This window comes from Camelina sativa, chromosome 7, assembly GCF_000633955.1.
Source record: "Camelina sativa cultivar DH55 chromosome 7, Cs, whole genome shotgun sequence".
Classification (NCBI taxonomy): Eukaryota; Viridiplantae; Streptophyta; class Magnoliopsida; order Brassicales; family Brassicaceae; genus Camelina; species Camelina sativa.
In genome coordinates, this window is record NC_025691.1 from 17,606,530 (window position 1) to 17,618,914 (window position 12,385).

At 35.3% G+C, this 12,385-nt stretch overlaps 2 protein-coding genes across 6 annotated transcripts in view; both read left to right on the forward strand.

Annotated features, from left to right (window-relative positions):
• LOC104701381 (E3 ubiquitin-protein ligase HERC2) overlaps positions 1 to 3,020 on the forward strand; it is a 4,505-nt gene extending 1,485 nt beyond the window's left edge. For 2 of the 5 annotated variants that reach the window (XM_010417059.2, XM_019227680.1), the window contains exons 2-7: positions 122 to 185; positions 279 to 541; positions 628 to 977; positions 1,057 to 1,458; positions 2,148 to 2,511; positions 2,586 to 3,020. In XM_010417059.2, the coding sequence (XP_010415361.1) occupies positions 308 to 541; positions 628 to 977; positions 1,057 to 1,458; positions 2,148 to 2,511; positions 2,586 to 2,834 (1,599 nt within the window). In that variant the 5' untranslated portion in view covers positions 122 to 185; positions 279 to 307 and the 3' untranslated portion in view covers positions 2,835 to 3,020. Of the gene's footprint in view, positions 1 to 121; positions 186 to 278; positions 542 to 627; positions 978 to 1,056; positions 1,459 to 1,525; positions 1,584 to 1,662; positions 2,065 to 2,147; positions 2,512 to 2,585 lie in introns of all 5 variants that reach the window. The other 3 variants (XM_010417057.2, XM_019227682.1, XM_019227681.1) reach the window with 3 other exon arrangements.
• The window catches only part of LOC104701382 (probable pectate lyase 5), a 6,477-nt gene continuing 5,215 nt past the window's right edge, over positions 11,124 to 12,385 (forward strand). The window contains exons 1-3 of the mRNA XM_010417060.2: positions 11,124 to 11,327; positions 11,428 to 12,168; positions 12,269 to 12,373. Coding sequence (XP_010415362.1) covers positions 11,203 to 11,327; positions 11,428 to 12,168; positions 12,269 to 12,373 — 971 coding nt within the window. The 5' untranslated portion in view covers positions 11,124 to 11,202. The remainder of the gene's footprint in view (positions 11,328 to 11,427; positions 12,169 to 12,268; positions 12,374 to 12,385) is intronic.

Sequence of the window (12,385 nt, forward strand, 5' to 3'; positions counted from 1 at the left end):
TGATCTGGGTTTGTCTTGTGTGTTAATCTAATGATCTCGTTGTTTTATTTTACTGGACTTACAAAAAGTTTTGATCTTGATGATCTGTTTTTTGTGATCTTATTGGCTAAAACATGGACAGCATTTTGTCTCGGGCAAAATTTAAACGTCTTCTTCAATCATCATCCCCACTTTGCATTTCAAAGGTAGCTCTTTTTATTACTACAATATGTATATATATGCCTGAAGATTTTGGCTTTTAGGATCATAGGAGTGAACAATGTTTTGGTGTTTTTTAGTGAATGATATAAACAGTTTGGGCACTGAAATGGATACTACAACATCAAGTGGTAGTAGCCCTGCTACGTTACAACTACATAGCATCATTCCAGAGAATCCCATCACTGCAATGGAATTGCCATTTCCTTCATTTCTGCGTCTAAAACGTCACTGCCTTGGGAGTTCTGTTCCTGGAGAATTCTTCTTGGCTTCTGTTCCTTCCATTGTCCTTCATGTTCTGACAACATGTGATTTGGGTCCTCGGGACCTTGCGAAACTCGAGGCGAGTGATAAATTCTAATCTTTCTTACATGGTTTTGATTCTGTGTTTCTTGTGTGTTGATGCTATCTGATTGATGTTATCCTCAGGCAACATGCTCCTTCTTCAGGAAGCCGGCAAACTTCTCCCCTGACTTTGACCTTTCTATCTCAGAGCTTGCAGCTCTCGACATTTGCCAAAAGAGGGTGATCTTTAAATGTATGGGAGATGAAGAACGCCAAGAAATGAAAAGGAAATGCGGAGGCTCGTGGAAGCTGGTTTTAAACTTCTTGTTAGCTGGTGAATTTGGTTGCAGGCGGGAGAAGTCACAAGCACTTGCAGGTCCTGGTCATAGCATTGCCGTGACATCAAAGTGTGTTGTCTACTCTTTCGGATTTAATGGTTCAGGACAACTTGGTCTGGGAACCACTCAAGACTCTTGGCAGCCTCGACCAATCAGGTTACTCTTTTCTCTGATGATTCAGTTTGGTCTAAATAGTCAAAAAGGTTGAGTTCATTGGAGGTACATTGTGTTGCAGATCACTTGACGGGATCCGGATCATTCAAGCAGCTGTTGGCACTGATAGAACAATATTAATCAGTGATGCTGGTGAAGTTTATGCCTTTGGAAAAGATTGTTTTAGCAAATCTAAGTCAGAAGTCCAAGAAACTAAGCTGATCACAACTCCTCAGCGGGTCAAGTCCTTGACGGACATCTTTGTGGTACAAGCTGCGATAGGAAACTACTTCACGGCGGTTTTGTCGAGAGAAGGCAGAGTCTATACATTATCATGGGGAAGCGATGAAAGACTCGGTCACGATACTGACCATAGCTGTTCGTTGCCTCAACCTCTGTTGGGTGCCTTGGAGAACATCCCTGTCGTGCAAATTGCTGCTGGCTTTTGCTATCTCCTTGCTTTGGCATTTCAAACCACCGGCATGTGAGTCCTTGAAACGTTTCCATTGTTCTTAACCGAGTTNGTGTTGTCTACTCTTTCGGATTTAATGGTTCAGGACAACTTGGTCTGGGAACCACTCAAGACTCTTGGCAGCCTCGACCAATCAGGTTACTCTTTTCTCTGATGATTCAGTTTGGTCTAAATAGTCAAAAAGGTTGAGTTCATTGGAGGTACATTGTGTTGCAGATCACTTGACGGGATCCGGATCATTCAAGCAGCTGTTGGCACTGATAGAACAATATTAATCAGTGATGCTGGTGAAGTTTATGCCTTTGGAAAAGATTGTTTTAGCAAATCTAAGTCAGAAGTCCAAGAAACTAAGCTGATCACAACTCCTCAGCGGGTCAAGTCCTTGACGGACATCTTTGTGGTACAAGCTGCGATAGGAAACTACTTCACGGCGGTTTTGTCGAGAGAAGGCAGAGTCTATACATTATCATGGGGAAGCGATGAAAGACTCGGTCACGATACTGACCATAGCTGTTCGTTGCCTCAACCTCTGTTGGGGGCCTTGGAGAACATCCCTGTCGTGCAAATTGCTGCTGGCTTTTGCTATCTCCTTGCTTTGGCATTTCAAACCACCGGCATGTGAGTCCTTGAAACGTTTCCATTGTTCTTAACCGAGTTTAATTATATGTGCTTACCATTGCCATTTTCTTGCTTCTATTTAGGTCGGTGTACTCAGTTGGATGCGGTTTGGGTGGCAAGCTTGGGCATGGTTGTGACGACTGTGAAACACAGCCTCGTCTGATTGAGCAGTTTGGTTTTTTAAACATTGAACCGGTTATGGTCTCAGCAGGTGCATGGCATGCTGCTGTAGTTGGGAGAGATGGGCGAGTCTGCACGTGGGGTTGGGGACGGCATGGCTGCTTAGGTCATGGAACCGAAGAGTTACAAATGGCTCCTAAGGTGGTAGATGGATTGAAAGATGTTAAAGCTGTGCACGTAGCCACTGGAACATACGCAACCTTTGTTGCATCTGATGATGGTCAAGTTTACTCATTTGGGAGTGGAGTAGCAGCCAATCTTGGGCAGGTAATATAGTCTGTGGATTCTTGTTTCCTTGGTTTCAAGAATCGAGGAAATGGTCTTTGATAATTCGGATTTAGCAGGACGATGTGGATGAGGATACTCTGACACCGAAGCTGGTTTCGTCGTTGAAGGGGACAAAAGAGCGTGTGGTTCATGTGAGTTTGACAAACGCGGGGAATTGGAATGGTCATACAATGGTAATGACCGAGTCCGGGACACTCTATGCGTTCGGGACTGGTGATAGAGGGCAGCTTGGGGTGGAGCTCGGTGATAATTTAAAGGAAAGAGAGGAACCAGCCAAAGTTGCTGGTATTGATCTTTCTTAGAGATGTGGGAGAAAGAAACAAAAAAAAGCATCTTCTTAATTTAGGTTTTTTCATATTGATCTTGACTAATGTTTAAAGAAGTGGTTGTACATAGCAACAGTTAAGATGGTTATGGTTTCTTTTGTTAGATTGAATCGTACAAGGAACAACAGTTTAATGTTTCTTTTTGAATTTTCTGCTTCACAATTTAGCGTTTTTATAATTTGTAGCTGATTATTAAGCCAGGGGTGTATCACAGGACACCACTAGAACAGGTTGGTACGTGATGTTCACAACACAAGCTATATCACTTTACCCATTAACAGTAAACAAGGTATAGAAAACAAATGGATGAATGCAAATTATCAAGTGAAATTTTGTATGAAATCATAGATGAACCTATCTCATAAACCTTGCAGATGAGAAGAAATCTGGCCTGAGGTCCTGTGTGGGAAGGTTTCTAAAACCAATCGAAAATATCCAACATATAGGTTGTTTTCGAAAGTGTGACTATACGCAACTATAATTAGAAAGATATAGATTTTACAAATATATTCTAACAATATTAACCATTACATTACATATAGAATGTTTTCAATATGCATAATCATCACACTTATCTATACAATTATGAAAACTCATTGGAAAAGTTAAAAAGATTATATCTGATAAATTTAGATATCATTACTTAATTTACCATTACAGAGATTAATCATTAGAGTGGGTGATTATAATTTTGTATTGATGGCATACTCTATCACATGATCCAATCATTGGAGAGTTTGACATTTTCTTTAAGTACATATATATATCAAAATCAAAATTTCCCTTGCTGCTTTAATTTGTCGAGCTTTCTATTGATCGAATATGAAATCAACTTTTAGCATTACAAACTGAAATGACATTCTGAAACCTAGAGAATATGAATCTTTCTTTCCTTTAATTTCATGATTTACGTTATAAACTCTCACGGAAACCTAAGTGTCATTTCAATAAGCCAATCCCGTGATGTGCGTAGAATAAGCAAGGTTCATGAAAAAGTTCATCTCCAGAGAAAGTTTTGCGGAGTGTAAAAAAAAAGTTAAAATGGGTCGTCGAGATTTTGGGACACATTAATTACATACATAATCATTATCAAGTAGATAATCAAATATAGTGATAAGAAGAACTAATTAAAATGTTGACTTTTGATAACCGAACAAAGTGGGCAACAACAACAGTTTAACTAGTCACTCGTCATTACTCAATAGACACTCACAAGAACCCAAATAGCTGCTTTTATAAATGCTGTTACAAGTTTTAATTTTTTATATCATTTGTCAACACTAATATTATAGTATATATACCAAAATACTACTACAATAGTTCGAGTGGGGGAAAAAAATAATGCATGGTAAGAAATGTCAAATAGCGATAGGATGATTATATAAAAGCTATCATGATCAGCACATGGCTTCAGAAAACGCCATGTGACTCGCTTTTTTTTCATGTCACCATATTTTCAGGGCTCTTACCTCTTATATATACCTAAATGATGTCCATACAGTATAATAAATGTTTTTGTGTGTTTTATATATATAGTTTCGTTATACTATGACTAATGTATGAACAGAGTTTAACATTCTATTATTCAGTATCAGAATATTGGTCTAATCATTTGTATTTCTCAATAATTAGAATGCGTTTCCATGTAGTTAAATAGTTGTTTCGCCCTCTTGTGTCCAAGCCATCGTGTTTTGCGTACGTACAAGGACGTATACTAATCGTCCGCAATTGGAATTTCATGTGCTTAATTAAAATTTGATTAAAGAATTAACCGAATTCGATTCTTATTAGACTACTTAAAATGGCTAATCTATTGCAATATTTTATAGAAACATTAAACGTCTATCTTAAGCTAGGGTACTTACAAAATCGGTAGATCCATTTATTTAGGCAATTGTATTCTTTTAGACTTTAATTTTCGTCTTTGTGTATCTTGGTAATAAAATATGGAACAACGGTATAGAAATTTAGTTTATATTCTAACTTACAGCCAAAACGAATGATGATATATACATTCAAAAATGTGGATGCATAAACTATAGAAAATAACAAAATTTATATATGACATTTTCTAAAAATCGTAAGTTTTTAGTAAGAAACATGTGAAAAATACCTACAATGGATTATAAGTAGGTTCATGATTGTCTCTACATCGTAAATTTATTAATATGATGGATTATAAAAATATCTACATGTGAAAGCTTATCTATTAAGGGTGGCGCTTTGTTCAAAAAAAAAAAATCTATTAAGGGTGGCGAAGGCTTTACGAGTAATGAGAGATGTGGCAAGTGTTGCACTATTTCGTGTGTCTCAAGGTGGAGTGTGAGCTTTAGGATTTGAAGTGAGAACTATAAATTATGGTAGCAAGCTAATTGTGTGTGTTTAGTGTTGCATAAAACCGTTGGTTAGAACTTGTAAGGCTTTAATAATTTAGTAAATAAGTATGTTTGGATTTGGTGAGTACCAAGTTGCGTGTTGTTTCACTTTCTAGTTATGTGATTATGCTTGTGTTTACAAATTAGAGCAAAAAATTATAAACGGTTTCTAGAAACTGGTGGCGCGACCGCGCGAGATGTGATGAGAGCTATGAATGCAGGGGTGTGGCCAGACCAGGCTCACATGGACGAACGTGCCCCTTTTTTATATGTTTTTGACCAAAACCATAATTCGGTTTCCGATTATTGGATCTGAAACCGGTTCCGACTGTGTCCTACGATGTAGTACTTTTGTCAGAAACTAATCAATTTATGAATAGTGTTAATTTCGTGAGTCAACAATAATTGGTGGGGAAAATGGGTGGGGCCAATTAATCTAGTGTCCTAATTAACTCTTAATCATTCAATGTATTGTCGATTTAGAAAGGGAAACTTCAGAGAAAAAAAAGCATAATTAAAGATTTTTAAATAGACCGACAAATGTAAACCATTGTGATTTTATTTTTAATATTTCTGAAACCTATATGTCATAAATTTAACACAAAGATGGTTCGAATATAGAGAGACTCGAAAGATGGTAGACACGTGATCAGTAGCTAAGAGGACATGTATTAAAGACAATATACACGTAGTCAAGGTAGTTTCTTTGTTTCATCATGTAGCAAAAAGTAGTCATCCTGAAAGTTATAGAGATACGTACATATGCATGCATACGTCGCAATGTCTGTGGATTTTGCTTGTAAAACGTTGAATATAATCACATTTAGAGGCGGTTAATTAGGAACGTAGTCGAACGCAAATCACTTTCTTGACACCAATCAGAAGTGCGAATATGTAGAAACAAACGGTTAATAGACTCAATTAGCCCTGGGACTTAGGTTCTTTTGGTCGGTTGAATCGGTTTTCGGTTTTTTTTTTGTTTTTCCAAATGTTGCCGAACTGAACCGAAAAATAATTCGGTTCGGTTCGGTTCCCCATTTTTTCGGTTTTTGACATAAATAACCGAATTTTGATGGGCCAAAAAATAAAAGATCCAATAATATCTGTTTTATTTGAAACATACAGTTAAAATAGTAAGTAAATGATCATATTTAACCGCATGTTTTAACCAAAACGTTTTCTGTATATATATACCGCGACTCTTTACTTTCTCCAGCCGCAGTTTTTATTCTTTCTCTCTCTTACCAAAAAAAATCTCATAAGCACTTTGACAATGCGTTTGGCTACCATTTGGACTCAAAATTCTGTAAACCTTTTATAGTTGTTGCTAAAGAGGAAAGTGGTATATTATATGTTACTTTTCCACAGTTAACATTCGTAAATTTAACCAATATATAAGTATTTTAGTAGAATCTTCATTATCTCGGTATCTTCATCTTTTCTACTGCTTTCTTTTTGTGTCCCTGTTTACTTTGATCAGATTGTAGCTTCCCTGTCTGGGCTATAGCTTCCCTGTATGGGCTATAGTTTCCTTTGTTTGGGCTAAGTTTCTCATCCTCGACTATATCTCTTTGTTAGTTAGGGGATTGAGCCTTGGTTTGTGCTTAGTTTAGAACATTTAAAATTAAGGCTTGTTTTAGCTTAATTACTTGTTCTCTGTGGCGTTGAAAGGTTCAAGTGGGTTTAGATTATTTTATGGTTACATCCCGGGAGACCTTTGACAAAGCACTTATAGAGAAAGATGCATCTTATGCGGAGAAAGCCAAGTTTCATTCTCTTGTTATGGCCATTTGTGTTGAAGCCCGTTATCATCCTTTGGTATGCGAGAAGTCCTTATTGTTCTTCGAGAGCTCAATCACTCTCGAGACAAGATGTTTTTGGTTTAACAATGTATCAATATAATCTTTTCCTCTTCTAGTTGTAGGTTATTGAAAGATCATTGTGTCTCTGTGTGACAACCCGTCCTGTGGACCCCACTAGCCCTCTGCTAGCTTGCCCCCATAGGCCTCAAGCTGGCCCTGCAAGGCATCGATCCTAACCCCTCACTGTGGAAAGAAACTCACATCTAAATCCACCAATAGGTTATTGGTGCGCCAGGCGTTCCTCGAATCCTGGTCCCCACCCTTTAACAACCTTCCCACAGGACAAGCTGTCACCAATTGATCTGTCCACAGTAAGGGGTTAGGATTGATGCCCTGCAGGGTTAGCTCGGGGCAAGCTAGTGGTGGGCTAGTGGGGTCACGGGACAGGTTGTCACATAAAAATTTGTTGCAGATCAATTGGTGACAGTTTGTCCTGTGGGAAAGTTGTTAAAGGGTGGGGACCAGGGTTCGAGGAACGTCTGGCGCACCAATAACCTACTAGTGGATTTGGATGTCCACAGTGAGGTGTTAGGATCGATGCCCTGCAGGGCCAGTTCGGAGTCCATGAGGGCAAGCTAACGGTGGGCTAGTAGGATCACGGGACGGGTTGTCATACTTTGTAATTTCATTCTCGTCTTTTATCTTGTGATTTGTAACCTTTCTGAACTCTTCCTTTTTAATATAATTCATTCAGTGAAGAAAAAACAAAGTATTTTCGTCCTATACACTGATAGTTTATAATTTGAATGGTTATCAGTATGTATCATGAAGTTACCCATTATCATTAAAATTCATAAATCCTATAAGAAGAAACAAAAATTGAGATAATTAATGATGACGCATATGCGGACTTCCTCATTTATTTGGTAACTTTCAGGGGAAGAACCCATGCCAATGTAAAAGTTAACTGATTTTATTTATGATATGTCAGATTTTGCAAAGAATCCAATTTATTAGGGATGGTTAGGATGACGAACCTTAAAATAGGTGAATATCTCTTAAAGAATTGCATAGATTCACTGGTGCAAACCAAGAAAATAATACGTATGATATGATATCATCCTGTTAACTAGTTCTCAGGTACCACAATTAAAAAAAAAATTCAAATCCCTGGCTTAATTATCTTGTCAAAAGAGTATCTCCGTAGTTAGTTGTATGATTTTTTTCTTAGAAGATTATAAAAGGGCAAATTTTTAAAGAAAAGCACCGGTAACGTAGTTAGAGAATATCAAACATCAATATACATATGTTCTTGTAACTTGTGTATTATTATTTATGTATCTACTAGTATTTGCTCCGCTACGCACGGATTTACTTTACATTGTTTTTAGATATTTTTTTTTTGTAATTTTGGAGATTGTTTTTAAAAAAATATTAATTAAATAAAAATATTATGTAAAATTTGAGATACTGTATCAGAATTAGTAAAATGTGTATCTTTCTATTTATAAGACAAATTGTAGTTAAGAGCATATGGAAAATTTATCATTTAATTGGATAATAAATACACTAATCTTTATATCAATTAGATAAATATAATTTATACTTTCTCCGGTTTTTTACTTGTCGTTTAAGGTTTTCTCACACAAATAAAAAAGACTATTAAATTGTCTGCTTTACCTTTTATTAATATATTTTATAAATTTCATTGATTAAATCTTTAAAACAGCAGGGATGAAACAGGGATATTCACCCAACATTTTCATTGAAAACCTAAAACGACAACTAAATTAAAACAGAGGGAGAATTTCATTGTTATAGGAGTCACATAAACTATGTGAGAGTTATAGATATGCAATCATTATATATTTATATATTTTCTTATATATGTAATATTTCTAAATACTATTATTAATCATTCATTGCATTACTATAAATATTATGAAAGTTACAAAAATGAGAGTTAGTACAAAATATGGGATTAATGAGATAGAATAGAAAAGTTAATAAAAAATATGCCAAGTTTATAAAAATACATTATTGTGAATTAATAACTAAATTGTCTATTGTTTTAAATATATATTCAAGAGTTATATATTATAAATATAGATCTATGAAGGGGCATCTTAGCTAATCAAATCATGAATTTAAATATATATTCACTTCTTTCTTTAAACAGAAATATATAAAGTTATCTCTTTATCAAAAAAAAATATATATATATATATATATATTCAATTCTCATTTAGTTATTTAGAAATTATATATATATTAAAATATACTTTAATTTATTTTAAATGGATTGAAAATGAAATAAAATAATGTAATATGAAGATCATGTGAATTATTTATATTAAAGTGTGGAAATAAAACAGCCAATTATTACTCAACATTATCCTATACAACCCAAATATTATAATCTTATATCCTTAAACTATTTAATCATCAAATTATTTGTTAATTGAAAAAATTTGTCACACTAAAAATTAAGAGAAACAAAATGACATTTGTGAAATAAGAGAGCATCAAATGACAATCTTTTGGAGCTTTCTAAAGGAAAACTTTACTTTATTATTAGTGATATAATATAGTAAGGTTTCTTTCAACTCATACTCTAAAAATCTGACGCCCAACATAATTATATATTAAATTATTTTAAAATCAAATATACATGAAATTATTTATTTTCTTTTATAAGTATTTTAAAATGATTGCATAAATCGTCAAAAGATGAACAAAGTAAAAATAATTTACATTTGTGGGAAAAATATTCAAGACTTAGTAAGATAATATTTTTTTCTAAAGTTAGTAACTTCCCAAAAATGGATGATCCGAACAATGATACTATTGTTACCAGTGTTTTGTTGTTCGTTGGAGATTGAATCGATGATAGGATAAAAAGTAAATGTTTTAGTTTTTAGAAAATAAGGCAATGCATAAAATGATGGTATTCTTTCAAATCAAACCTAAATAATTATGTTCATAATTTAATTTTATAGAAACAATTTTTCAAAAATTTAAACTAATTTACTTCAATAATACCATCCCATCATCTTACTTAAATTTCATTCCGCTTGTCTCCGTGAAAGTTATATAAGATTCAAACACATAAATTAAACCTAAAAATTCAAGCATATAAATTTAATTTAATGTTGGTATAATTCCGAGATGAAACCAACGACAGCTGATATAGGTGGCTCTAGATTCTTGGGGGCTGCATATGTTTCTGATTAAAGAAGGGAGGAAGAAAATGTTGATGTTTTTTTTTTTTTGGTTTTATGGACTTGTACTTAATTAGATCCAAACTATAGTTAATTAGGTCCAAAAAAAAAAAAAAGAGGGGTCAGAAATATAGTAAGTCAAGTGTTATCGTCTTAGCAAAAGTTGAAAAAAAACCTTTTCTTATTATATAAGATTCTCTTAAAATCTTAAACTAAATAATGACCCGAACACAAAATGAACCTTTGTTTGTGTCACCAATTTCAACAGTTTTATTTATATTTTGAATGTAAATTCTCTATCACGTTCCTTAATTTTAGCCAAAACATTGCAACCAATTCAGCTAGCATTATTATCTTAGTAATACACTAGGCTCCTCATATTAAAGAATACTCCGTTTTTTTATCAAAACATTTAAGTTGTCATATTATATTATCCACTTGGCGTGTGTATAAATATGTGCTTAGAATATCAGGAAAAAAAAAAATCGAAGTTGAAAGTTCGATTCTTTTTCTAGTCCATATTCTTTATGTAATGCTGATACATCAGTTTTTTTGTTATATACATAGGTGAAATAATGCACGCCGGTGAATTAAACTAATATTGGTTAACTAAAGATTTTTGATAAGCAATAAACACTAAAATTTTTAAAGCTCATAAGAACTCTTACACATGTACTTATGTAATCAACCAACTTGAATATGATTTTTAATATTCCTATCCAAATATAAGTAGGTATTTAAAAAAAAAAAAAAAAATCGTCTTTGTAATAAAGAATCTAAAAAGAGTGGGTCCTCCATATTTTTTTAAAAAATCGAGAAATCAAGAGGATGATGAGATTTTCCTATAAGAAGCCAAAGCCATTCACACCATTTCCTCCATCACCAAACAAACAAACACATTCAAAAATCTCATTAATAAGTAAAAAATCCTCTCGAGAGACAAAGAATGAGAATGACACTTGTTCACTTGTCTCTCTCCCTCTTCTCATGTCTCCTCCTTGTCCTTTCTCCGACCTTCATTGCCTCCACTCCCGTTTCCCACCCTGACCTCGTTGTTCAAGAAGTTAACGAGTGAGTAAAAATCTTTAATCCCCTATAGTAGTAGTTTGTACCACATTATTAAATAACGACATTTAAACATTGTTGTTGTGTATGTATATATGTTTTGTAGGAAGATTAATGCGTCTAGGAGGAATCTAGGCGTGCTCTCATGTGGGACCGGAAACCCAATAGACGACTGTTGGAGATGCGACCCGAAATGGGAGAAAAATCGACAACGGCTAGCCGATTGCGCGATCGGTTTTGGCAAACACGCAATAGGCGGCCGTGACGGCAAAATCTACGTGGTGACGGATTCGAGCGACAAAGACGCGGTCAACCCTAAACCCGGAACACTAAGACACGCCGTGATCCAGGACGAGCCGCTTTGGATCATCTTTGCTCGTGACATGGTCATAAAGCTAAAAGAAGAGCTTATTATGAACTCTTTCAAGACCATAGACGGACGTGGAGTGAACGTCCATATCGCTGGTGGCGCGTGCATCACGGTTCAGTACGTGACCAACATCATCATCCACGGTATCAACATCCACGACTGTAAAAGAAAGGGTAATGCTTACGTTAGAGACTCTCCGTCGCATTATGGGTGGAGGACGGCCTCCGACGGTGACGCCGTCTCGATTTTTGGTGGCTCACACGTGTGGGTAGACCACTGCTCGTTGTCGAACTGCGCTGACGGTCTGATCGACGCCATTCATGGATCAACGGCCATTACGATCTCTAACAACTACTTGACGCACCACAATAAAGTTATGCTTTTGGGACACAGTGATTCGTACACGAGAGACAAGAACATGCAAGTCACCATTGCCTTCAATCACTTTGGTGAAGGTCTTGTTCAGAGAATGCCAAGGTAAATTAAGTTAAATAATATAGGTTTTTAATTTGCTAAACAAGTCCCTTAACTACTTTTTTGATATTGTTTTAAAACTAAGCCGGTGTGATTTTTGCAGATGTAGACATGGATATTTTCATGTGGTGAATAATGATTATACACATTGGCAAATGTATGCAATTGGTGGGAGTGCAGCCCCAACGATTAATAGTCAAGGCAATAGGTTTCTTGCTCC